This window comes from Salvelinus alpinus, chromosome 3, assembly GCF_045679555.1.
Source record: "Salvelinus alpinus chromosome 3, SLU_Salpinus.1, whole genome shotgun sequence".
Classification (NCBI taxonomy): domain Eukaryota; kingdom Metazoa; phylum Chordata; class Actinopteri; order Salmoniformes; family Salmonidae; genus Salvelinus; species Salvelinus alpinus.
Genome location: NC_092088.1, coordinates 28,699,399 through 28,724,798, shown reverse-complemented (window position 1 = coordinate 28,724,798; position 25,400 = coordinate 28,699,399). Strand labels below are relative to the sequence as shown.

General features: G+C 41.8%; 1 protein-coding gene across 2 annotated transcripts in view; it reads right to left on the bottom strand.

The window, feature by feature from the left end:
- plxdc1 (plexin domain containing 1) overlaps positions 1-25,400 on the bottom strand; it is a 113,170-nt gene that overhangs the window by 64,511 nt on the left and 23,259 nt on the right. For both annotated transcript variants that reach the window (XM_071392436.1, XM_071392437.1), the window contains exons 2-4: positions 21,404-21,564; positions 7,848-7,991; positions 7,561-7,630 (exon numbers count right to left, since the gene is read on the bottom strand). In XM_071392436.1, the coding sequence (XP_071248537.1) occupies positions 7,561-7,630; positions 7,848-7,991; positions 21,404-21,564 (375 nt within the window). The remainder of the gene's footprint in view (positions 1-7,560; positions 7,631-7,847; positions 7,992-21,403; positions 21,565-25,400) is intronic.

Below are 25,400 nucleotides of genomic sequence, written 5' to 3'. Positions count from 1 at the left end.
ATCCCTATGGTGAAGCATGGTGGTGACAGCATCATGCCGTGGGGATGTTTTTCAGCGGCAGGGACTGGGCGGCAAGTCAGGATTGAGGGAAAGATGAACAGAGCAACATATAGAGAGATCGTTGATGAAGTCCTGAGTGCTCTGGAGCAGGTTCTCAGACTGGGGCGAAGAGTCACCTTTCAACAGAACAATGACCCTCAGCACATAGCCAAGACAACGCAGGAGTGGTTTCGGGACAATGTCCTTGAGTGGTCCAGCCAGAGCCTGAACTTGAACCCAATCGAACATCTCTGGAGAGACCTGAAAATAGCTGTGCAGCGACGCTCCCCATCCAACCTGACAGAGCTTGAGAGGATTTGCAGAGAAGAATGGGAGAAACTCCCCAAATACAGGTGTGCCAAACTTGTAGCGTCATACCTAAGACTTTTCTTCAACAATGTACTGAGTAAAGGGTCTGAAAGCGGATGTAAATAGAATGATTAAGTTGTTTATTTTTTATACATTTGCAAAAATGTCTAAAAAACCGTTTTTGCATATTATGGGATATTGTGTGTATATTGATGAGGGGGGAAAAAAACAATTGAATCAATTTTAGAATTAAGGCAAGCGTTCTGAATACTTTCCGAATGCGCTGTATCTACCAATTGTCAAGGTTTTGTTTTTGTTTTCAAAAAGGAAGAGATGCTAGTTTTCAAATTCATGATCTTTTAGATGTATATTCATTATTTTCACTGTAGGTGAATTGTGAAGTTTTTAGCTTATTTGAGTAGTAGCTATATATAAGAAAAGCTGGATGTGTTATTTATCTGAAAGCAATCAGATATAGACGTTCATTGTCTTAGTATTATTTACTAAACTAAGGCAAATATGGCTGATATTTTTTATGTAAGTGTAGTCCGACATACAGTACCAGTCAAATTTTCGGACACACCTACTCATTCAAGGGTTTTCATCTAATTTTACTTTTGTAAAATAAACTCAGCAAAAAAAAGAAATGGCCCTTTTTCAGGACCCTGTCTTTCAAAGATAATTCGTAAAAATCCAAATAACTTCACAGATCTTCATTGTAAAGGGATTAAACCCTGTTTCCCATGCTTGTTCAATGAACCATAAACAATTAATGAACATACACCTGTGGAACGGTCGTTAAGACAATAACCACTTACAGATGGTAGGCAATTAAGGTTACAGTTATGAAAACCTAGGACACTAAAGAGGCCTTTCTACTGACTCTGAAAAACACCAAAAGAAAGATGCCCAGGGTCCCTGCTCATCTGCGTGAACGTCCCTTAGGCAGGCTGCAAAGTTGCATGAGGTCTGCAGATGTGGCCAGGGCAAAAATTGCAATGTCCATACTGTGAGACGCCTAAGACAGCGCTACAGGGAGACAGGACGGACAGCTGATTGTCCTTGCAGTGGCAGACCACGTGTAACAACACCTGCACAGGATCGGTACATCCGAACATCACACCTGCGGTACAGATATAGGACGGCAACAACAACTGCCCGAGATACACCAGGAACGCACAATCCCTCCATCAGTGCTCAGACTGTCCGCAATAGGCTGAGAGAGACTGGACTGAGGGTTTGTAGGCCTGTTGTAAGGCAGGTCCTCACCAGACATCACCGGCAACAACGTCACCTATGGGCACAAACCCACCGTCGCTGGACCAGACAGGACTGGCAAAAAGTGCTCTTCACTGACGAGTCACGGTTTTGTCTCACCGTGGGTGATGGTCGGAATCGCGTTTATCGTCGAAGGAATGAGTGTTACACCGAGGCCTTTACTCTGGATCCGGATCGATTTGGAGTTGGAGGGTCCGTCCTGGTCTGTGGCTGTGTGTCACAGAATCATTGGACTGAGCTTGTTGTCATTGCAGGCAAACACAATGCTGTGCATTACAGGGAAGACATCCTCCTCCCTCATGTGGTACCCTTCCTGCAGGCTCATCCTGACATGACCCTCCAGCATGACAATGCCACCAGCCATACTGCTCGTTCTGTGTGTTATTTCCTGCAAGACAGGAATGTCAGTGTTCTGTCATGGCCAACGAAGAGCCCGGATCTCAATCCCATTGAGCACGTCTGGGAACTGTTGGATCGGAGGGTGAGGGCTAGGGCCATTCCCCCCAGAAATGTCCGGGAACTTGCAGGTGCCTTGGTGGAAGAGTGGGGTAACATCTCAGAGCAAGAACTGGCAAATCTGGTGCAGTCCACGAGGAGGAGATGCACTGCAGTACTTAATGCAGGTGGTGGCCACACCAGATACTGACTGTAACTTTTGATTTTGGCCCCCCCTTTGTTCAGGGACACATTATTCAATTTCTGTTTGTCACATGTCTGTGGAACTTGTTCAGTTTATGTCTCAGTTGTTGAATCTTGTTATGTTCATACAAATATTTACACATGTTAAGTTTGCTGAAAATAAACACAGTTGACAGTGAGAGGACATTTCTTTTTTTGCTGAGTTTACATTGTAGAAGAATAGTGAAGACATCAAAACTATGAACAGAACTAGAAGCACAAGCATTTCTCTACACTCGCAATAACATCTGCTAACCATGTGTATGTGACCAATAAAATTTGATTTGATTTTACTGTCCAAAAGATGTTACAGCTGCAAAAGTTGGCCATATTCCAAAGTTAGAAACATACAGTATATACAGTAAAAAGTTTGGACACACTTACTCATTCAAGGGTTTTCTACATTGTAGAATAACAGTGAAGACATCAAAACTATGAAATAACACACATTAAATAATCTGGTAACCATAAAAAGTGTTCTTCATAGTAGCCACCCTTTTCCTTGATGACAGCTTTGCACACTTTTGGCATTCTCTTTACCTTCTTCACCTGGAATGCTTTTCCAATAGTCTTGAAGGAGTTCCCACATATGCTGAGCACTTGTTGGCTGCTTTTCCATCCCTTTGCGGTCCGACTCATCCCAAACCATCTCAATTGGGTTGAGGTCGGGTGATTGTGGAGGCCAGAACATCTGAAGCTGGTTGAGAGAATGCCAAGAGTGTGCAAAGCAGTCATCAAGGCAAAGGGTGGCTACTTTGAAGAATATTAAATATAATTTAATTTCTTTAACACTTTTTTTTGGTTACTACATGATTCCATATGTGTTATTTCATAGTTTTGATGTCTTCACTGTTATTCTACAATGTAGAAAAATGACTTACTTGAATGAGTAAGTGTGTCCAAACTTTTGACTGTATGTACTGTATGTTTCTAACTTTGGAATATGGCCAACTTTTGCAGCTGTAACATCTTTTGGACAGTAAAATCAAATCAAATTTTATTGGTCACATACACATGGTTAGCAGATGTTATTGCGAGTGTAGAGAAATGCTTGTGCTTCTAGTTCTGACAGTGCAGCAATATCTAACAATTCCACAACAGCTACCTAATAGACACAAATCTAAGTAAAGGAATGGAAAAGAGTACATACATATAAATATATGGATGAGCATTGACAGAGCGGCATAGACAAGATGCAATAAATGGTATAAAATACAGCATATACATTGTAGATGAGTAATGCAAGATATTTGAACATTATTAAAGTGACTAGTGATCCATTTATTAAAGTGGCCAATGATTTCAAGTCTGTATGTAGACAGCAGCCTCTCTGTGTTAGTGATGGCTGTTTAACAGTCGGATGGCCTTGATATGGAAGCTGTTTTTCAGTCTCTAGGTCCCAGCTTCAATGCACATGTACTGACCTCGCCTCCTGGATGGTAGCGGGGTGAACAGGCAGTGGCTCGGATGGTTGTTGTTCTTGATCTTTTTGGCCTTCCTGTGACATCGGGTTTTGTAGGTGTCCTGGAGGGCAGGTAGTTTGCCCCCGGTGATGCGTTGGGCAGACCACACCACCCTCTGGAGAGCCTTGCGGTTGTGGGGGGTGCAGTTGCTGTACCAGGAGGTGATACAGCCCAACAGGATGCTCTCAATTGTACATCTGTCAAAGTTTGTGAGGGTTTTAGGTGACAAGCAAAATTTCTTCAGCCTCCTGAGGTTGAAGAGGCGCTGTTGCGCCTTCTTCACCGCACTGTCTTTGTGGGTGGACCATTTCAGTTTGTCTGTGATGTGTTAGCGCGAGGAACTTAAAACTTTCCACCTTTTCCACTGCTTTCCCGTCGATGTGGATATTGGGGTGCTCCCTCTGCTGTTTCCTGAAGTCCACGATCATCTCCTTTGTGTTGTTGACATTGAGTGAGAGGTTATTTTCCTGACACCCCACTCCGAGTGCCCTCACCTCCTCCCTATAGGTTGTCTCGTCGTTGTTGGTAATCAAGCCTACTACTGTTGTGTCGTCTGCAAACTTGATGATTGAGTTGGAGGCGTGCATGGCCACGCAGTCATGGGTGAACAGGGAGTACAGGAGGGGGCTGAGCACACACCCTTGTGGGGCCCCAGTGTTGAGGATCAACGAAGTGGAGATGTTGTTTCCTACCTTCACCACCCAGGGCCTCAAGTTTACCACCCAGGGCCTCAAGTTTAATGATGAGCTTGGAGGGTACTATGGTGTTGAATGCTGAGCTATAGTCAATGAACAGCATTCTTACATAGGTATTCCTCTTGTCCAGATGGGATAGGGCAGTGTGCAGTGTGATGGCGATTGCATCGTCTGTGGACCTACATTTGGGCGGTAAGCAAATTGAAGTGGCTCTACGGTTACTGGTAAGGTGGAGGTGATATGATACTTGACTAGTCTCTCAAAGCACTTCATGACGACAGAAGTGAGTGGTATGAGGCAATAGTCATTTTGTTCAGTTACCTTTGCCTCCTTAGGTACAGGAACATCTTGAAGCATGTGGGGACAGCAGACTGGGATAGTGAGAGATTGAATATGTCCGTAAACACACCAGCCAGCTGGTCTGCGCATGCTCTGAGGACGTGCCTAGGGATGCCGTCTGGGCCGACAGCCATGCGAGGGTTAACACGTTTAAATGTCTTACTCATGTCGGCCATGGAGAAGGAGAGTCCACAGTCCTTGGTAGCGGGCCATGTCTGTGGCACTGTATTATCCTCAAAACGGGCAAAGAAGGTGTTATTGTTTGTCAGGAAGCAAGACATTGTTGTCCGTGTTGTTGGTTTTCCTTTTGTAGTCCGTAATTGTCTGTAGACCCTGCCACATACAGTGGGGAGAACAAGTATTTGATACACTGCCGATTTTGCAGGTTTTCCTACTTACAAAGCATGTAGAGGTCTGTAATTTTTATCATAGGTACACTTCAACTGTGAGAGACGGAATCTAAAACAAAAATCCAGAAAATCACATTGTATGATTTTTAAGTAATTCATTTGCATTTTATTGCATGACATAAGTATTTGATCACCTACCAACCAGTAAGAATTCCGGCTCTCACAGACCTGTTCGTTTTTCTTTAAGAAGCCCTCCTGTTCTCCACTCATTACCTGTATTAACTGCACCTGTTTGAACTCGTTACCTGTATAAAAGACACCTGTCCACACACTCAATCAAACAGACTCCAACCTCTCCACAATGGCCAAGACCAGAGAGCTGTGTAAGGACATCAAGGATAAAATTGTAGACCTGCACAAGGCTGGGATGGGCTACAGGACAATAGGCAAGCAGCTTGGTGAGAAGGCAACAACTGTTGGCGCAATTATTAGAAAATAGAAGAAAATAGAAGAAGTTCAAGATGATGGTCAATCACCCTCGGTCTGGGGCTCCATGCAAGATCTCACCTCGTGGGGCATCAATGATCATGAGGAAGGTGAGGGATCAGCCCAGAACTACACGGCAGGACCTGGTCAATGACCTGAAGAGAGCTGGGACCACAGTCTCAAAGAAAACCATTAGTAACACACTACGCCGTCATGGATTAAAATCCTGCAGCGCAGACAAGGTCCCCCTGCTCAAGCAGGCGCATGTCCAGGCCCGTCTGAAGTTTGCCAATGACCATCTGGATGATCCAGAGGAGGAATGGGAGAAGGTCATGTGGTCTGATGATTCAAAAATAGAGCTTTTTGGTCTAAACTCCACTCGCCGTGTTTGGAGGAAGAAGAAGGATGAGTACAACCCCAAGAACACCATCCCAACCGTGAAGCATGGAGGTGGAAACATCATTCTTTGGGGATGCTTTTCTGCAAAGGGGACAGGACGACTGCACCGTATTGAGGGGAGGATGGATGGGGCCATGTATTGCGAGATCTTAGCCAACAACCTCCTTCCCTCAGTAAGAGCATTGATGATGGGTCGTGGCTGGGTCTTCCAGCATGACAACGACCCGAAACACACAGCCAGGGCAACTAAGGAGTGGCTCCGTAAGAAGTATCTCAAGGTCCTGGAGTGGCCTAGCCAGTCTCCAGACCTGAACCCAATAGAAACTCTTTGGAGGGAGCTGAAAGTCCGTATTGCCCAGCGACAGCCCCGAAACCTGAAGGATCTGGAGAAGGTCTGTATGGAGGAGTGGGCCAAAATCCCTGCTGCAGTGTGTGCAAACCTGGTCAAGAACTACAGGAAACGTATGATCTCTGTAATTGCAAACAAAGGATTCTGTACCAAATATTAAGTTCTGCTTTTCTGATGTATCAAATACTTATGTCATGCAATAAAATGCTAATTAATTACTTAAAAATCATACAATGTGATTTTCAGGATTTTTGTTTTAGATTCCGTCTCTCACATTTGAAGTGTACCTATGATAAAAATTACAGACCTCTACATGCTTTGTAAGTAGGAAAACCTGCAAAATCGGCAGTGTATCAAATACTTGTTCTCCCCACTGTACGTCTCGTGTCTGAGCCGTTGAATTGCGACTCCACTTTGTCTCTATACTGACATTTCGCTTGTTTGATTGCCTTGCGGAGGGAATAACTACACTGTATTCGGCCATTTTCCCAGTCACCTTTCCATGGTTAAATGCGGTGGTTCGCGCTTTCAGTTTTGCTCGAATGCCGCCATCTATCCACAGTTTCGGGTAGGTTTTAATTGTCACGGTAGGTGCAACATCTCATATACACTCCTATGTACAGTACGATGTCAAAAGTAGCATGCTGTTCTGTACAGTGGCTTGCAAAGTGACAAATAAAACAATAAGACAGTTTTACCTCAAAAGCCTTTCATTCCAAGAATATAGAAATGATTGAAATTGTAAAATATATCCAAAACCCTCTCATAGTTTCAGAGGAGGAACTGGAGAATGTGAATGAATTAGTAATGGTGCTATAAATCACACATCCCTGTAATTCGGAGGCTTTGGGTCTGTAGCGGCTAACTCAACGGTTACCATTTTCAATCTTAATATTTAATTATGAAAAGCGATTTAGAATTCCATTTATCTGGAACCTACTCCGGAAATGGGATAGGCAGAGCGCTAATAGCTGCTCTTGCTTAAAGTGTACCTCGAAGGAAACAAAAAAGTTGTTGCCCAATTTTAAGGGCTTAAGAATATATCTGTGTGGAAACAGTCTAGTTTTTCAATACACAATCATGTGATCCTGTTGGATGTGTTCGCATAGAAGCATTTACCGCATAGTGAAGAGACGGCTAGTTTGGACAGTTTTAGTAATATAAATTCAGTTTACCTCCTGTTGCTATGGTGATTTGTCTCAGGTAGTGTCCATAGAAGGGGAAGTCAAAGGAGAGAGCCACACGCTAGGAGGAGCATAATATCATATCAGACAGCATGTCAGTCATGATGGCAATGTCATGGTGTCAAAAGACTGCATGCAGGCCTATGTACAGTATTGTTTCTGTGCTCTTGTCTACGTCTCATTCTCCCACCATCTCTAACCACTTTGCATCTGTATGCGTATAGTGTGTGTGTGTGTGTGTGTGTGTGTGTGTGTGTACGCATGCGTGCATGTCTCACCGCTGCCTGCCGGTGTGTGTTGGACAGGATGCCGTGCACTCTGACTTCGCTCTGTTGCACAGAGCTTAGGTCTACCCAGAGTTCCTCCATCCGTCTGTCCCCTGGCCCGTAACTCCTCCACCTGTAGTACCTCTGAGAGTCCTCCTGAGAAAGAGGGCGCTGATTAGCACAGAAAGCTTTTCCAGAGTTTCAATGAATTCACTGGTCAGTGGCCCAATGCCTTGATTTGGTAGAAATTGACTTTGACTACACCATAATGCATTTATTACACATCTATAAGCATTTCATGAACGTGATAACAGGTCCCAACTGCATTATTAAAGGTTCTGGAACACCTCTGGAGAGCCCTGAAAAAAGCTTTGCAGTGACGCTCCCCATCCAACCTGACAGAGCTTGAGAGGATCTGCAGAGAAGAATTGGAGAAATTCCCCAAATACAGGTGTGCCAAGTTGTAGCGTCATAATGCTGTTATCGCTGCCAAAGGTGCTTCAAAGTACTGAGTAAAGGGTCTGAATACTAAAGAAAATGTAATATTTCTGGATTTAAAAAAAATATTTCTAAATTTCTAAAAACCTGTATTTTCTCTGTCATTATGTAGATTGATGAGGACATTCTTTAGACTAAGTGTCACGCCCTGACCTTAGAGAGCCTTTTTTATTCTCTATTTGGTTAGGTCAGGGTGTAACTTGGGTGGGCATATCTATGTTTCTATTTCTTTGTTGGCCTAGTATGGTTCCCAATCAGAGGCAGCTGTTTATCGTTGTCTCTGATTGGGGATCATACTTAGGCAGCCCTTTTTCCCACCTTGTTTTTGGTTAGGTGCTGTGTTAGCGCAACAAAACTTTACATGTCGATGATGATCGATGATGATGATGTACGCCTACCACGCTGCACCTTGGTCCGATCATTCCATCAACGAACGTGACACTAAGGGTGTAACGTAACAAAATGTGGAAAAAGTCAAGGGGTTTGAATACATTCCGAAGGCACTGTATAAAACACAACAAAATTAAGACACAGAAACCAGTTGCTTTCGTTTTGACAGCAGAGGAGCGGTGAAAGGACAATGTGACATCACGTCCGCGTGACAGAACCAGCATTCTTCTGAGCTATTTTTGTTATTTTAAAGGACGACTGCACTTCCAGATTTGGCCTTGTATTTGATTTGATTCATTAAGGATAGGGGGCAGTATTTGGAAGTTCGGATGACTGACATGCGCAAAGTAAACTGCCTGTTACTCAGGCCCAGAAGCTAGAATATGCATATAATTGGTAGTATTGGATAGAAAACACTCTGAAGTTTCTAAAACTGCTAAAATAATGTCTGTGAGTATAACATAACTGATATGGCAGGCAAAACCCCAAGGAGAATCCATCCAGAATTTTTGGGGGGGAGGTGATCACCCATTGAAATGCCTGTCTATGGGAAAATCAAAGGAAATCCTCCCAGATTGCAGTTCCTATGGCTTCCACTAGATGTCAACAGTCTTTATTGGTATTGAATACACCATTCTCCGTCTTACATTTTATTGTTTATTTACATATTAGGGTACCTGAGTATTGATTAGAAACGTTGTTTGACTTGTTTGAACGAAGTTTATTGGTAATAAACGCGGGGCGCAGTCCTCAGATAATCGCATGGTATGCTTTCGCCGTAAAGCCTTTTTGAAATCTGACAAAGCAGCTGGATTAACAAGTTAAGCTTTTAAATGATGTATGACACTTGTATTTTCATGAATGTTTAATATTACGATTTTTGTATTTTGAATTTCACGCTCTGCAATTTCACCGAATATTGGCGAGGTGGGTCACTAGCGCCCCACCTAGCCCAAAGAGGTTTTAAAGACATTCTCCAATACTTTGGCAACTTTCGGCTGGATGTGTGAATGTGTAGTTCATACATGCATAATCTATGTGCAGAATTACTGTCTCATCTCAATTAGCTACGAAATCCCTAGTTTGAAAGTGACTTTTCTTGAAGCTGTGCCGCACCATTTTCCCTACATTTCCCCCCACGTGGGCCAGCCCTCTGGCAATTCGAGTTCTAGCCAATGAGCTTCAGCCCCTCGCATTTGACTGACAGCAATCAAGATGCCTGCCCAGCGTTATCCAATAAGGTTACAGGGTGGGCCCAACAGCTCAGTGGACACAGCAGACAGAGAGCAATAATGTGGTACAAATAACCACACGTGATGTAGTACCCAATTTTCTGTGGGAACACTTTTGGCCAGTGCTTGTGACTTTCAGAACAAATTTTTTTTTACCCTTATGATTCAACCCTGTGGGGATCTTAATGCACTATTGACCTCAGTGAGGAGGAGGAGAAGGGCTAGCACAGGCTATATACACACACACACACAAAAAGTACCTGAGAATCTCTAAGAAATGCTTGCGGCCATGACTGAATTCAACCTGAGTTGGTTTCGATGTGTGGTTTGATGTGCGTGTTCTCTGGTGGGAAGAGTTAGCCAAATTATTTAACTAATTAGCTTCAGCCGGCTGGTGTGCGACCATTGCAAAGTTGGTTTGACTTTGGATAGCCTATCTCCGTGGCTAGTTAGGGACCGTCAGTAAATTACACAATGTAGATGACAATATTTATGTTTTCATCCTTTTAGTTCTTATTAAATGCTTTCAATATTTGTATTTGAATTTCTACAGAGCTATTGGAATTTTAACCTGTTTGGGCTGCAGGGGCAGTATTGAGTAGCTCTGATAAAAGGTGCCCATTTCAAACGGCCTCGTACTCAATTCTTGCTCGTACAATATGCATATTATTATTACTATTGGATAGAAAACACTCTCTAGTTTCTAAAACCGTTTGAATTATATCTGTGAGTAAAACAGAACTCATTTGGCAGCAAACTTCCTGACCAGGAAGTGGAAAGTCTGAAAACAATGCTCTGTTCTAGGGCCTGCCTATAAATGGGCATGATACGTATTAGTATACATGCACGTCATACACCTTCCACTAGATGTCAAGAGGCAGTGAGAGAAGAAATGGGGTGTTTATCTTGGTCTGAGGTGGAATAAATCCTCTTGGAATGACGTGTCACCCATTTCCTGTTTTCTGGAAAGTGCGAGGATGGACCTGGAATTGCCTTCTGGAAAGCTGTCGTTATAGGCGACTACTATCTCCGGCTTTGATTTTATTTGATACATGTGACAATATCATCGTAAAGTATGTTTTTTCAATATAGTTTTATTAGATTATTGAAATTTATTCGGGACGTTAGGCGTGTTGCGTTGTGTGCTTTTGTTCAGGAAGGAGAGCTTCGCGCCACTTGGCGAGTGTGCTTGCTAATTCAAGAGGGACAAAGGACGTTCTAAAACCAAACAACGATTGTTCCCGACAAAGGACCTCTTGTACAACATTCTGATGGAAGCTCATCAAAAGTAGGACCCATTTTATGATGCTATTTCATATATCTGTCGAACTGTGTACTATTAGTTTTGCGCCCAGGTTTTGGGCACTATCTCGCCATAACGTAAACCTTATGTCGTAATGAAGTTATTTTTAGAATTCTAACACTGCGATTGCATTAAGAACTAGTGTATCTATCATTTCCTATACAACATGTATTTTTTTGTAATGTTTATGAATAGTTATTTGGTCAGAATAGGTGAGAGTCTAATAGAAATATCCGCACATTCTGGGAAAAAGTTGCTACGTTAGCACAATGTATAACCACTGATTTCAGCTCTAAATATGCACATTTTCGAACAAAACATAAGTGTATGTATAACCTGATGTTATAGGACTGTCATCTGATGAAGTTTATCAAGGTTAGTCAAAAATTATATATCTTTTGCTGGTTTGTTACGATCGCTAACGTGCCTATTGCTATCGCTAACGTGCCTTGATGAATGAATGCGGTAGTGTGGTAGGCTATTGTAGTAAGCTAATATAATGATATATTGTGTTTTCGCTGTAAAACACTTAAAAAAATCAGAAATATTGGCTGGATTCACAAGATGTTTGTCTTTAATTTGCTGTACACCATCGATTTTTCAGAAATGTTTTATGATGAGTATTTAGGTATTTCACTTTGGTCTCTATAATTACTCTGGCTGCTTCAGTGCTATTTTTGACGGTAGCTGTGATGGTAGCTGCAATGTAAAACTGATTTATACCTCAAATATGCACATTTTTCGAACAAAACATAGATTTATTGTGTAAAATGTTATAGGACTGTCATCTGATGAAGTTGTTTCTTGGTTAGTTTGGTTGGATCTTGGTTAGTTATGTTGGTTTTGTGCATGCTACCTGTGCTGTGAAAAATGTCTGTGCTTTTTTCTATTTGGAGGTGAGCTAACATAAATATACGTGGTGTTTTCCCTGTAAAACATTAAAAAAATCGGACATGTTGGCTGGATTCACAAGATGTGTATCTTTCATTAGCTGTATTGGACTTGTTAATGTGTGAAAGTTAAATATTAAAAATATATATATTTTGAATTTCGCGCCCTGCACTTGAAGTGGCTGTTGTCATATTGTGCCCGGCTTAACATATGACCGGTTACAGGAAGCTATGCTTATGTCGTACGTCACTTACAATTGTTGGTTTAGACACAGAAAAAGACAGGAACCTTCCCGCTAGCCATGATTGTCTGAGATAATGGATGGACTGGACATGCCAAGCGATGAGTTCAGATTAGTCTGCCACGTAGGATGATTCTGTCTATAACATGAGCTGCTCACCATGTGTAGATAATCCTTGCTACCTGACAAAATTAGAAGATATAGCGCTTGCCATGGATTACTGCAAAAGTGTTGCTACTGCTCTTAACATTCCTGTCCTGAATTTTGCAGGCACTATAGACAAAGATTAGTGGGAAAAAGTTGTGATGGACTACTTTCTGCACACGGTCAATGTGAACCGGAGAGACTTGACACAACGCAGGCCAAACAAGCTGTACAAATAAAACAGAGTTAAAGGGGTTCTAGTCTGCTGTGAAACGTTCATCTATGTACAGTGGGGCAAAAAAGTATTTTGTCAACCACCAATTGTGAAAGTTCTCCCACTTAAAAAGATGAGGCCTGTAATTTTCATCATAGGTACACTTCAACTATGACAGACAAAATGAGAAGAAAAAAAATCCAGAAAATCACATTGTAGGATTTTTTATGAATTTATTTGCAAATTATGGTGGAAAATAAGTATTTGGTCAATAACAAAAGTTTCTCAATACTTTGTTACCCATCCCGGATCCGGGATCATCCTCATCAAAAAAGCTGACTAGCATAGCCTAGCCTAACGCGACAGGGATATCATATAATATAATTTCATGAAATCACAAGTCCAATATAGCAAATGAAAGATAAACATCTTGTGAATCCAGCCATCATTTCCGATTTTTAAAATGTTTTACAGCGAAAACACAATATATATTTATATTAGCTCACCACAATAGCCAAACACACAACGCCATTTATTCACCATGTTTTCACCGCCAACATAGCTTTCACAAAACCCACAAATAGAGATAAAATGAATCACTAACCTTTGAACAACTTCATCAGATGACAGTCTTATAACATCATGTTATACAATACATTTATGTTTTGTTCAAAAATGTGCATATTTAGAGGTACAAATCGTGGTTTTACATTGTGAATACGTAGCCATAATGCACCAAATTGTCCGGAGAAATTTTGGACAGTCACGTAATCTAACCAAAAAACTCATCATAAACTTTACTAAAAAATACATGTTGTACAGCAAATGAAAGATACACTGGTTCTTAATGCAACCGCTGTGTTAGATTTAAAAAAATAACTTTAGTACAACGTACAGCATGCAATATTGTGAGACAGCGCCCAACAATTCTCCGCCTTGTTGGAGCCAACATAAACCACAAAAATATGAAATAACATCATAAATATTCTCTTACTTTTGATGATCTTCCATCAGAATGTTGTGCAAGGAGTCCTAGTTCCAGAATAAATCGTTGTTTTGTTTTAGAATGTCCATTTCTTCTGTCGAATTAGCAACTTTGGCTAGCCATGTGGAGGGCACATGTCCAAGAACTCTTAGCGCATGGAACGAAAAATTCCAAAAGTCCCAATAAACGTTGAATAAACTGGTCAAACTCGGTTGAAAATCCAACTTTATGATGTTTTTCTCATATGTATCCAATAAAATCCGAGCCGGAGCATTTCGTCGTGTATACCTAACGCATTTCAGAAGACAATGTGAGGTTCCCTGGTGCGCAGTTGAATACTGCCAATAGAGCGGACCTGTCACTCCAAAAGCTCTCATTCGGTCTCACATCAAGCTAGACACCCCATTCAACATTCTACTGCCTGTTGACATCTAGTGGAAGGCGTATGAAGTGCATACAGATCCATAAATATAAGCCAGTTGAATAGGCAGGCCCTGACAGAGCCCAATTTTCAGAATTTTCACTTCCTGTTTGGAAGTTTGCTGCCAAATGAGTTCTGTTTTACCCACAGATATAATTCAAACAGTTTTAGAAACTTCAGAGTGTTTTCTATCCAATAGTAATAATAATATGCATATTGTATGATCTAGAACAGAGTACGAGGCCGTTTAATTTGGGCAAGATTTTTTCCCAAAGTGAAAATAGCGCCCCCTATTAAGAAGAAGTTATATACCCTTTGTTGGCAATGACAGAGGTCAAACGTTTTCTATAAGTCTTCACAAGGTTTTCACACACTGTTGCTGGTATTTTGGCCCATTCCTCTATGCAGATCTCCTCTAGAGCAGTGATGTTTTGGGGCTGTTGCTGGGCAACACGGACAACTCCCTCCAAAGATTTTCTATGGGGTTGAGATCTGGAGACTGGCTAGGCCACTCCAGGACCTTGAAATGCTTCTTACGAAGCCACTCCTTCGTTGCCCGGGCGGTGTGTTTGGGATCATTGTCATGCTGAAAGACCCAGCCACATTTCATCTTCAATGCCCTTGCTGATGGAAGGAGGTTTTCACTCAAAATCTCACGATACATGGCCCCATTCATTCTTTCATTTTTACATTACATTTACATTTTAGTCATTTAGCAGACGCTCTTATCCAGAGCGACTTACAGTAGAGTGCATACATTTTATTAAATTTTTACATACTGAGACAAGGATATCCCTACCGGCCAAACCCTCCCTACCGGCCAAACCCTCCCTATCCCGGACGACGCTATGCCAATTGTGCGTCGCCCCACGGATCTCCCGGTTGCGGCCGGCTGCGACAGAGCCTGGGCGCGAACCCAGCCCAGCCTGGGCGCGAACCCAGAGACTCTGGTGGCGCAGCTAGCACTGCGATGCAGTGTCCTAGACCACTGCGCCACCCTTTCCTTTACACAGATCAGTCGTCCTGGTCCCTTTGCAGAAAAACAGCCCCAAAGCATGATGTTTCCACCCCCATGCTTCACAGTAGGTATGGTGTTCTTTGGATGCAACTCAGCATTCTTTGTCCTCCAAACACGACGAGTTTTTACCAGAAAGTTCCATTTTGGTTTCATCTGACCATATGACATTCTCCCAATCTTCTTCTGGATCATCCAAATGCTCTCTAGCAAACTTCAGACGGGCCTGGACATGTACTGGCTTAAGCAGGGGGACACGTCTGGCACTGCAGGATTTGAGTCCCTGGCGGCGTAGTGTGTTACTGATGGTAGGCTTTGTTACTTTGGTCCCAGCTCTCTGCAGGTCATTCACTAGGTCCCCCCGTGTGGTTCTGGGATTTTTGCTCACCGTTCTTGTGATCATTTTGACCCCACGGGGTGAGATCTTGCGTGGAGCCCCAGATCGAGGGAGATTATCAGTGGTCTTGTATGTCTTCCATTTCCTAATAATTGCTCCCACAGTTGATTTCTTCAAACCAAGCTGCTTACCTATTGCAGATTCAGTCTTCCCAGCCTGGTGCAGGTCTACAATTTTGTTTCTGGTGTCCTTTGACAGCTCTTTGGTCTTGGCCATAGTGAAGTTTGGAGTGTGACTGTTTGAGGTTGTGGACAGGTGTCTTTTATACTGATAACAAGTTCAAACAGGTGCCATTAATACAGGTAACGAGTGGAGGACAGAGGAGCCTCTTAAAGAAGAAGTTACAGGTCTGTGAGAGCCAGCAATCTTGCTTGTTTGTAGGTGACCAAATACTTATTTTCCACCATAATTTGCAAATAAATTCATTAAAAATCCTACAATGTGATTTTCTGGATTTTTTTTTCTCATTTTGTCAGTCATAGTTGAAGTGTACCTATGATGAAAATTACAGGCCTCTCTCATCTTTTTAAGTGGGAGAACTTGCACAATTGGTGGCTGACTAAATACTTTTTTGCCCCACTGTATATGGGTAAGAGTCTAGCTACATTTTCAAATTTGACACATTTCATTTTCATTGCAAATTAAAGCGTACTGTTCGCTAGCTAGCGAACGTTACCTTGCTGGCTCGCTAACGTTACATGTGTGATCTATGCAGTAATATTATTTGTATCTCAGAAAGCCATTTGCATTGCTTGCTATAGCCTAATGTTAGCTAGCTAGCTAAAATTTAACCTAGTTGGTTAGCTTTAGCTACCTGTAGATTCATACTACAGCATTTCATGTATGGTGGCTAGCTATGAAAATCAGTTTCTATTGCTATTAGTATGGGTTGGTATTATGGTTCATTGTTTAGCTAGCTAGATAACGTTACATGTCTAAACAAAAGACTACACTTCGCTAGATGATTACTCATCAAGTTAGCCAGGTGTGTCTGGGTATGATTACGGCCATCTATTGAATTTCATAAACATGTGTACATGTCTAGACAATAGTGACCCACCCACTTAGCTAGATGTGGCCTGGGGGGTGGTTATAGCATTTCTTTCACATGACCCATCAATTTAGACAAGTGTGTCTGGTAGGGGTGCGCCGACATATCCATATTCGTATCCGTCAATTGACAGTTGGATCAGATTATACTCGTGATCGGAAAAAAAACAAGTGCTTTAATATGCCTAAATAGATGTTGGCAAAGCACCTCCCTGCATGTTCTCACTGCAAAAAAAGCTGCAGATTAAGAGCAGTGCGCGGAGGGATGGGTTTGTATGTGTGTCTGTCCTCAATTTACAGCAGGCAGCCAAGTTTGCTGTCATTCAGTCAGAATGCGCATTAGCGTTTCATCTTTCCCAAACCCTTGCCCCACTTGTTAGATATTATGCACATTGATAGCAAATGTCCTCGCCATGTTGATTTATCATAGTAACAGGCAGCAGCAATCTAAATGATCAGATCGAAAACATGCGAGGAAAAGTGTTTGGATGAATTTATGAAGCGAATGGACGGAGAAATACAGCTTCACTCTATCCAATCAGAGCAGCAGGTTCAACGTACAGCCCGCCCTTCTCTTTAGACAGTGAAACTAGCCAGTTGAGTTATTTAGACCACGCATATGAGTGACTCAAAGACAGTACAGTATGGTTTAAAAACTCTGACACGTAAGAAACATGCTTGCTGGCACCCCAAAAAACATTTTTTCTGATCATAGATAATTACAAAAAAATACTCTGATCATAGTCGTGTCCAGAAAATTGCCCATATCCGTTACGATACTCGTTTGTCCGACTACTCGGCACACCCCTAGTGTCTGGGTAAGCATCACCTAATAATGATAAAATATTTATACTATATTTTTATCTGGACACTTTCTATTTTTGATAGTGCTGCTATGCAAATATACAAGTAACTATTTCACTGTACCGTTTACACCTTCTGCATCCTGTGCATGTGACAAATAAACAGATTTTATTTGATATAGTGTGTTTACTAGAGACGTTAATGTGAAGAACAACATAACCTGCACCAAAGTCAGATTAGAATATAGGCCAAGGACTAGATGTGTATTTTTACCTGGAGTTTTTCCTTATTGTAGGCTACTACTTTCACCACTTTTAGTCTTGAAATCTTTGGTTCTTTACTACACTACCTTACTCACTCTGTTTAGCACATGTGAATCCTTAAAGAGATGGGTGGGGCTAAGGCTTAAGAGGGTGTGCACGATGCTCAATAGTTGTAAACAAAGAAGAACTCTCCAGTAGGTGTACCAAAACATTCAAGGGCCATTTGCTCAAAAGTGGGGTTACAAGTTCAACTTTCAACGCAAAATTACTTTCCTATTGTTCTTCAACTACAGTGTATAATATACCATTTTGTAGCTCTGAGTCTCTACTTTTATCCAATGTAAAAAAAAAAAAAAAAACACAATTTCAAATTATTTTGCTACATAAGACTGAATCGAGGCGGTCGGTCACGTATTGTTCCATGTACATTGTGTAATTTACAGATGGTCCCTAGCTAGCCCCATACGGATATCCAAAGTCAACCCAAATTTATCACAGGCATTATAATCGGGTCATGTGCAGCTGCACTCTGCATTGATGATTCCTTGTGTGCTGCCAACCATGGGCATGTGGGCAGGATTGAAACAAACCCAACCTCCATTTACGTTGTGATGCAGTCAAGCATTTCGCAACACCCGCAATAACATCTGCTAAACACGTGTATGTGACCAATAAATTTGATTACCACAAGTCTCACAAAATTCAGTTTTGGACGAGCTTGACTATGACCAAAATTAAACTATTCACAATTTGTCCATTTTGACAGTATAATAAATGTTTGACTCGTATACACTGAGCATACCAAACATTAGGGACACCATCCTAATATTTAGTTGCAAGTGACATCAATAAGGGACCATAGCTTTCACCTGCACAGTCTGTCATGCAAAGAGCAGGTGTTGAGTACTCAGTGTATATGCCATTTAGCAGACGCTTTTATCCAAAGCGACTTAGTCATTCGTGCTTACATATTATGTATGGGTGTCCCTGGGTATCAAGTCCATTACCCTGGCATTACAAGTGCCATGCTCTACCAACTTAGCTACAAAGGACCACATAGGCTTTGAATATGAATCTTCGTCAAATCTACTCAAGAAAATTCTAACTGAAAAATGTCAACAGTAGGATTCTTCGGCGATGTCCTAAGCAATTGTTTTCTGTGCTAGCTACATCTGGAAAATTTAAATGGGATGTTCATATTTCCTTTTAAGTCACAATGCAGCTATTTTTTAGACCAATATCAAGTCATTACTGGGTAACAATTAAGTACCTTACTGTAATAGATTTCCATTAACTTGGCACAAATAGCTTTTTAGCAAAAAAACTTTGTCAAGCAAGAATTTAGCTAGGACTGTCTGAGAATGATCTAAGTGGGGAGGGGAAAACTAAAAACGGTCTCTTATTGGCAGAGTGGTTTGGAACTGTGTTATTGGTCTATTAACATTGTGTTGTGCCCGTATTCTTTGTGATAAGTGAGGCATGTTTATAAATGCTTTATAAATACTTTAATGGGAAAATAGAATTGACAGTACATTGACTGCATAGAATTCATACATAGACCTTTAATGTTGGCATTATAGATCAGTGGAAAACTGCACAGTTAATTAACCATGAAATGCTTAGCTATAAATGCTTACTGAATGGCAAAATAGATACGCTTTACTTTGACTGCATATAATTCATAAATAGACCCTTCATGTGTGCGTTATAGACCAGTATGCGCAACCTAATAGGGATGTGGAGAAGGGCTGTTAATGAGTTATGAAAGAGCCTTGACCCTCAACTACACGATTTTGATCTGTAAAATCTACCCCGAGGATTCAACACTGTGGGGATCTTCATGCACCATTGACCTCATTGAGAAGAAGAAGACCATACTTTAAGTCACGGGCCTATACCGACCGGTGCGGGAAATGGGGCTAGTACAGGCTATATAGCAGCATCATTTTCAAAATGTGGTTTGGCCTTTAGGCATATTCACTAACACTGTTATGGCCGAAGCACATTTTAGAGAACAGCCATAATAATGACACTACGCTGTCATTGTAATGATGCATCTATTAAGATGCCTAAATGTCAGCGTTTGCATAGCATGACATGAATGCGCTATAGATATTCTATGGACATATTTCATTAACCTTTTAATGTGGTTAGGACCTGTTATAACACGTTCATGAAATACTTATAGATGTGTAATGAAGGTGTTATGGCTATGTAGTCAAATTAAATCGTTACCCTTGATTCAATCTAGAGTAGGAGGCTATTCTATTGTATTCTTAATATGTATGGTTGTGGAAGATGGTAGTCCTTATGATGGGAAGATGATAGCCATGATGCTAATTAGTAATTGAGGTTGGAGTTAACTATTGTGCATAGTGACACCAGGGGTCCTTTCCATGTACTGTATTTTCATTTACACCAGGTGGGGGAGCTGTATACATACTCTAATGATCTCAGTGCTTTGGCATTGTAAGCCTCTGTATCTATTTAACGGATCTCAGAACTCGATCACATTATTAATGTGTGCTTTGCTTCAAGGTGACAGAGAGCAATGGTGCTGGGGTTTAGGTGTGGGCTGGGAAAGTGGAGCAGTTAAATGCAGTGTTCTCAATGACGATCTGGCTGCTCCACATACAGCGAGTGACCCACTTTCTCTCCTTCCCCAAGACCCAACACAAGGCCCTGTTTCTGGGGGGAATGAGAGGAGAGCAGATCCCCAGACTTTGCCCAGGGCTGAAACACCTGAGCTGCGTTAAGATTGGTCAACGAGAGCTGCCGTGGTGAGAGGTTAGAGGGTCTTGCGTGAAACCAGACGACACACACACTAAGTTGACAGGACAAGGCCAGGATCTGTTGTCAATTTGTAGTGCCGAGGGTAGTAGAAAAGCTAATCACAATTTATTTGGCAGAAATTATACTTATGTGGTAGTAAGAGCAAGATGATACACTGGTGTGGTCCCCACCACACCAACTAATCCAACAAACACATTTAAACACACATTTTATTAACCCAAAAATGTATTCCCATTCAAAATCCTATTTCCCTAACCTCAAACCCCTAACCCTAAAACTAAATTTAACCTTAACTCCTAAACCTAACCCCAAAGCCTAAAATAGCCTTTTTCTTTGTGGGGACTGACAAAATGTCCCCACTTTTCCGAATTGTCCTTGTTTTAATATCCTTGTGAAGACTTCTGGTACCCACAAAGATAGTAAAACCAAACCACAAACACACGGTGGAAAAACCCATCTATGGAAAACTCGCTCGCAAACTACCATACACCTGTCATTAATATCCCAATAGAAGTCACCCCTGATAAAGGGTCATAGCTTCAGCCAACGTGTTCCCATCGATTGGCCTCATCTGCTGGGGTCACACACTGCTGGCCATTATCAAAGTGCTTAGCCATGCATTGAGATGTGGTTATTAGCGGTGACTAATGAAGATGTTGCTAATGACCTACTACCAGCTGTGTCACAGAGAGGGCCTAGGCTTTAGCTCACAGGGCTAAGAGTGTTATGTGGTGTGCAGGAGACGCAGTCAGTCACATGAGCCTGATCCTGAGCAAACTGATGTGGGAGTTAGGATGGCAACTAACAAGATGCTGAGCAGAGGGGAAAATAACAATATTGCTATCGATATCATCACAGATGGCTGCCTGTTAGTTAGACCTTGCCACTACAAGAGTTATACTAAACATGACTCATTAAATTTCTCACCACCACATGGGTTATGTTGTCGGGCAGGGTATCGATGTCCAGTCCTCCCTCCAGTGCGTTGCGTACCGCTCGGTTCTGACCATGTTTGATGGAGGGCTGCTGGTCTCTGTAGATCCTGCCCATCTCAGACGAGCCCCCATCTATCCGCAGTGACGTATCATCTAAAAACATGAAAGATGACAGTCAAGATAACATGGCCATTCGATAGAAACGGCAATATCACATCTCATGCAAACTATGAGAACACCACAACAAGAAATACATAACTGATTAAAAACAAACAGAAAAGCTATACTCAGGGGCGTCATGCACCCCCAAAATCTGAGGGGGAACAAAATACGTGAGAATGTACCCCCCCAGCCAAAAATGTATATTCTTATGCCACTAGTACCCTAACCCGTAATCCATATTGTAATTTTTTTTTAAATGATATTTATGACCAACGGAACAAGCAGTGATCTACCTACAGTGCATTTGGGAAGTATTCAGACACCTTGACTTTTTCCACATTGTTAGGTTATAGCCTTATTCTAAAATGTATTCAATTGTTCCCCCTTCATCAATCTACACACCATACACCATAATGACAAAGCAGTAATAGGTTTTTCAATAAGTATTCAGACCCTCTACTCAGTACTTTGTTTAAGCACCTTTGGCAGCGATTACAGCCTCGAGTCTTCTTGGGTATGACGCTACAAGCTTGGCACACCTGTATTTGGGGAGTTTCTCCCATTCTTCTCTGCAGATCAGGTTGGGTGGGGAGCTGCGCTGCACAGCTATTTTCTGGTCTCTCCAGAGATGGTCGATCGTGTTCAAGTCAAGGACATTCAGAGACTTGTCCCGAAGTCACCTCTGTGTTGTCTTTGCTGTGTGCTTAGGGTCGTTGTCCTGTTGGAAGGTGAACCTTCGCCCCAGTCTGAGGTGCTGAGCACTCTGGTACAGGTTTTCATCAAGGATCTCTCTGTATTTTGCTCCGTTCATCTTTGTCTCGATCCTGACTTGTCTCCCAGTCCCTGCTGCTGAAAAACATTCCCACAGCATGATGCTGCCACCACCATAATGATGGTGCCAGGTTTTCTCCAGACGTGACACTTGGCATTCAGGCCAAATAGTTCAATCTTGGTTCATCAGACCAGAGAATCTTGTTTCTCATGGTCAGAGTACTTTAGGTTCCTTTTGGCAAACTCCAAGCGGGTTGTCATGTGCCTTTTACTGAGGAGTTGCTTCCGTCTGGCCACTCTACCTAATTGGTGGAGTGCTGCAGAGATGGGAGAACCTTCCTGAAGGACAACCATTTCCACAGAGGAACTCTGGAGCTCTGTCAGAGTGACCATCGGGTTCTTGGTCACCTCCCTGAGCAAGGCCCTTCTCCCCCGACTGCTCAGTTTGGCCGGGTGGCCAGCTCTAGGAAGAGTATTGGTGGTCCCAAACTTCTTCCATTTAAGAATGATGGCGACCACTGTGTTGTTGGGGACCTTTAATGCTGCAGAAATGTTTTGGTACCCTTCCCCAGACCCTTCGACCTTATGGCTTGGTTTTTGCTCTGGCATGCACTGTCAACTGTGGAACCTTATATACCGTAGACAGGTGTGTTGTAGAAACATCAATGATGATCAAAGGAAACAGGATGCACCGGAGCTCAATTTCGAGTCTCATAGCAAAGGTTCTGAATACTTATGTAAATAAGATGTTTGTTTTTATTACATTTTCAAAAATTTATAAAAATCTGTTTTCACTTTGTCATTATGGGGTATTGTGTGTAGATTGCTGAGGAAATTGTTTTATTGAATTCATTTTAGAATAAGGCTGTAGCATAACAAAATAACAAAATTCTTTCCGAAGGCACTGTAAGCTTACCTCTTAACTTCATTGATAGCCTGAAATGGCTTCTTGGTAGCTAGTTATGAGGTTGGGACATTGGGAACCTATCTGGGCTAGCTAAAGCCAACTTCATAAAACTGCTAGGTGGCTAGTATTTTATTTAGAATTTTTAAACAGAACAAAATCTGAGGGGGCATGTGCCCGTGCCCCATGTGAGCATGACACATCTGGTTATACTTGTAAAACAATACTTTCTGAACATCACCCGAGGTCCTATGACCCATAGGAGAACCTTAAATCTTACTGCCTTATTTGGCACCTAGTGTTTCACCAGTGACTTGGATTGGTCTGTGGGTTGTGGAGGTATTACCTTTGAGGCTGACTGCTTAACACAGACGTGTGAAAAAGATTGATGGAGTTGTGGTGCATTAGGTGGGAAAGATACTCATCAAACCATAAGTCACAACTATGTGCGTCTCATAAGGAATACAGGCAATGAACAGAAACATGGATGGAAGTTTAACATTCACAATTAAGATTCACAGCAGGAAAATCTATAACTCAAAACTATCTCTGGGAGACCACCAGGACACCTTTGCAGAGACAGATCAACACGACACATCTGGACAGACAGTAACACTTCCGTGTGTGTTTGCTTTATGATGAGCCTTGTAACAGAATTTGATTCAACAGCAAATCAGCATATGAATCATATACAATTGGCGGGAAGAAGACAGTGACCATTAACATACATATTACAGCAAGTTAGTGTGACTTAATATCTTGGGATTTTCTAGGTTGTAGACCCAAATAATCAACTGGGTTAGCACTCTCTGGCTTTAGCATCACGCCACATGTGGAAAAAGTTATCCCCTGCCACATTATGAGCAAAAGTTTCAGGCTGAATGAAACTTTCAGGTTGAATAAAAAGTACTTTTGTAAGAGCCGTGCAAGTGGTCAATAGTTTCGTAAACACATGCTGTAATTGAGCCAAAGTATAATTAAGGAAAAACAATTAGTCTGTAGAAACAAATAGTGTTTTGACAATGCCAAGACATTTAATCCATAGTACAGACATTCAAATCACTTAAAGGGTAACTGCAGTGCCTCTTTCCGCCCTATGTGCCCCTTTTTCATTTGAAAAATGCTTGGAAAAAAGGGAGCGTTATGTTGAGTGTGTCATCTCTACCAAAGGTGAGTTCGTTCAACAAACCTACCACCTGGTATCAATTTCAGTTGAACGATTTGAATTTACATTCCAAAATGTTATGGTGAAGCCGCAAATAGCACATTTTTGTATGGATTACTGTATGGATTTTGTATGGATTTAGCGACAATAGTCAAACTGAAAATGGCTTTGCTATCTCTACTACATAGAATGTCGCTGCAGTTTAGACCCGAAGCAGACACAATCGCCGCACTCTACCTCCTCGATGGCTAATTCACACTCCAACCAGAGACGGAAGAGGAAGCGAGACATCCCTCTCATCTCTTCTAGTTACATTACAGTCAATGAACTAAGCAGACCAGACTGCTAATGCATTGGCATCTATCTCTGAGCTGAGTTTCCTAAAGCCATTGTTACTAAAGTTGCACTTGAAAACGCTCATTATTTACCGACTGCTAAGTGCTCAGATGCTTCTTTGCTCTTCCGCATCAGTTTATACACAAAAGATCTCCACCAAACATAAACATCTTGATTCTGCCTCTCTGTGACCGCCAATAACTTCAGAACAAAGTTGACTACATAGACAAAGTTGCCAATGTCTGTAATTGTTTCAAACAAGCAAAGGCTAAAAAAAGGCTAAAAAAAATCCTTCAGATGAAAACTGCGATGACTGCATTAAAAGATAACAGTATAGGCTACACAGGCCTATATATTTCAACCATGACTTTGAATACAACTGGTCTAGGAGCTGATCCGTCGTCAGTATTGTGGAATAATTCTAATGTTAGGGTAAGATTTGAATGGAGAATGCTGATATGAGAGCAGCACTGCTTTTCTTTCGATCCTATTGACACATGCTCCAACGATGCACTTGAATGTTCTCAATGCATGGTGTTTTGGGAAACGCAATGTGAAATCTTGCAGATGCATTATTAAAACCCTGGTAAGCTTAAGTTCCATCACTACCGGGAAACCGTTCCCAGGAAGTTACCAAGGTTAACATCTTCA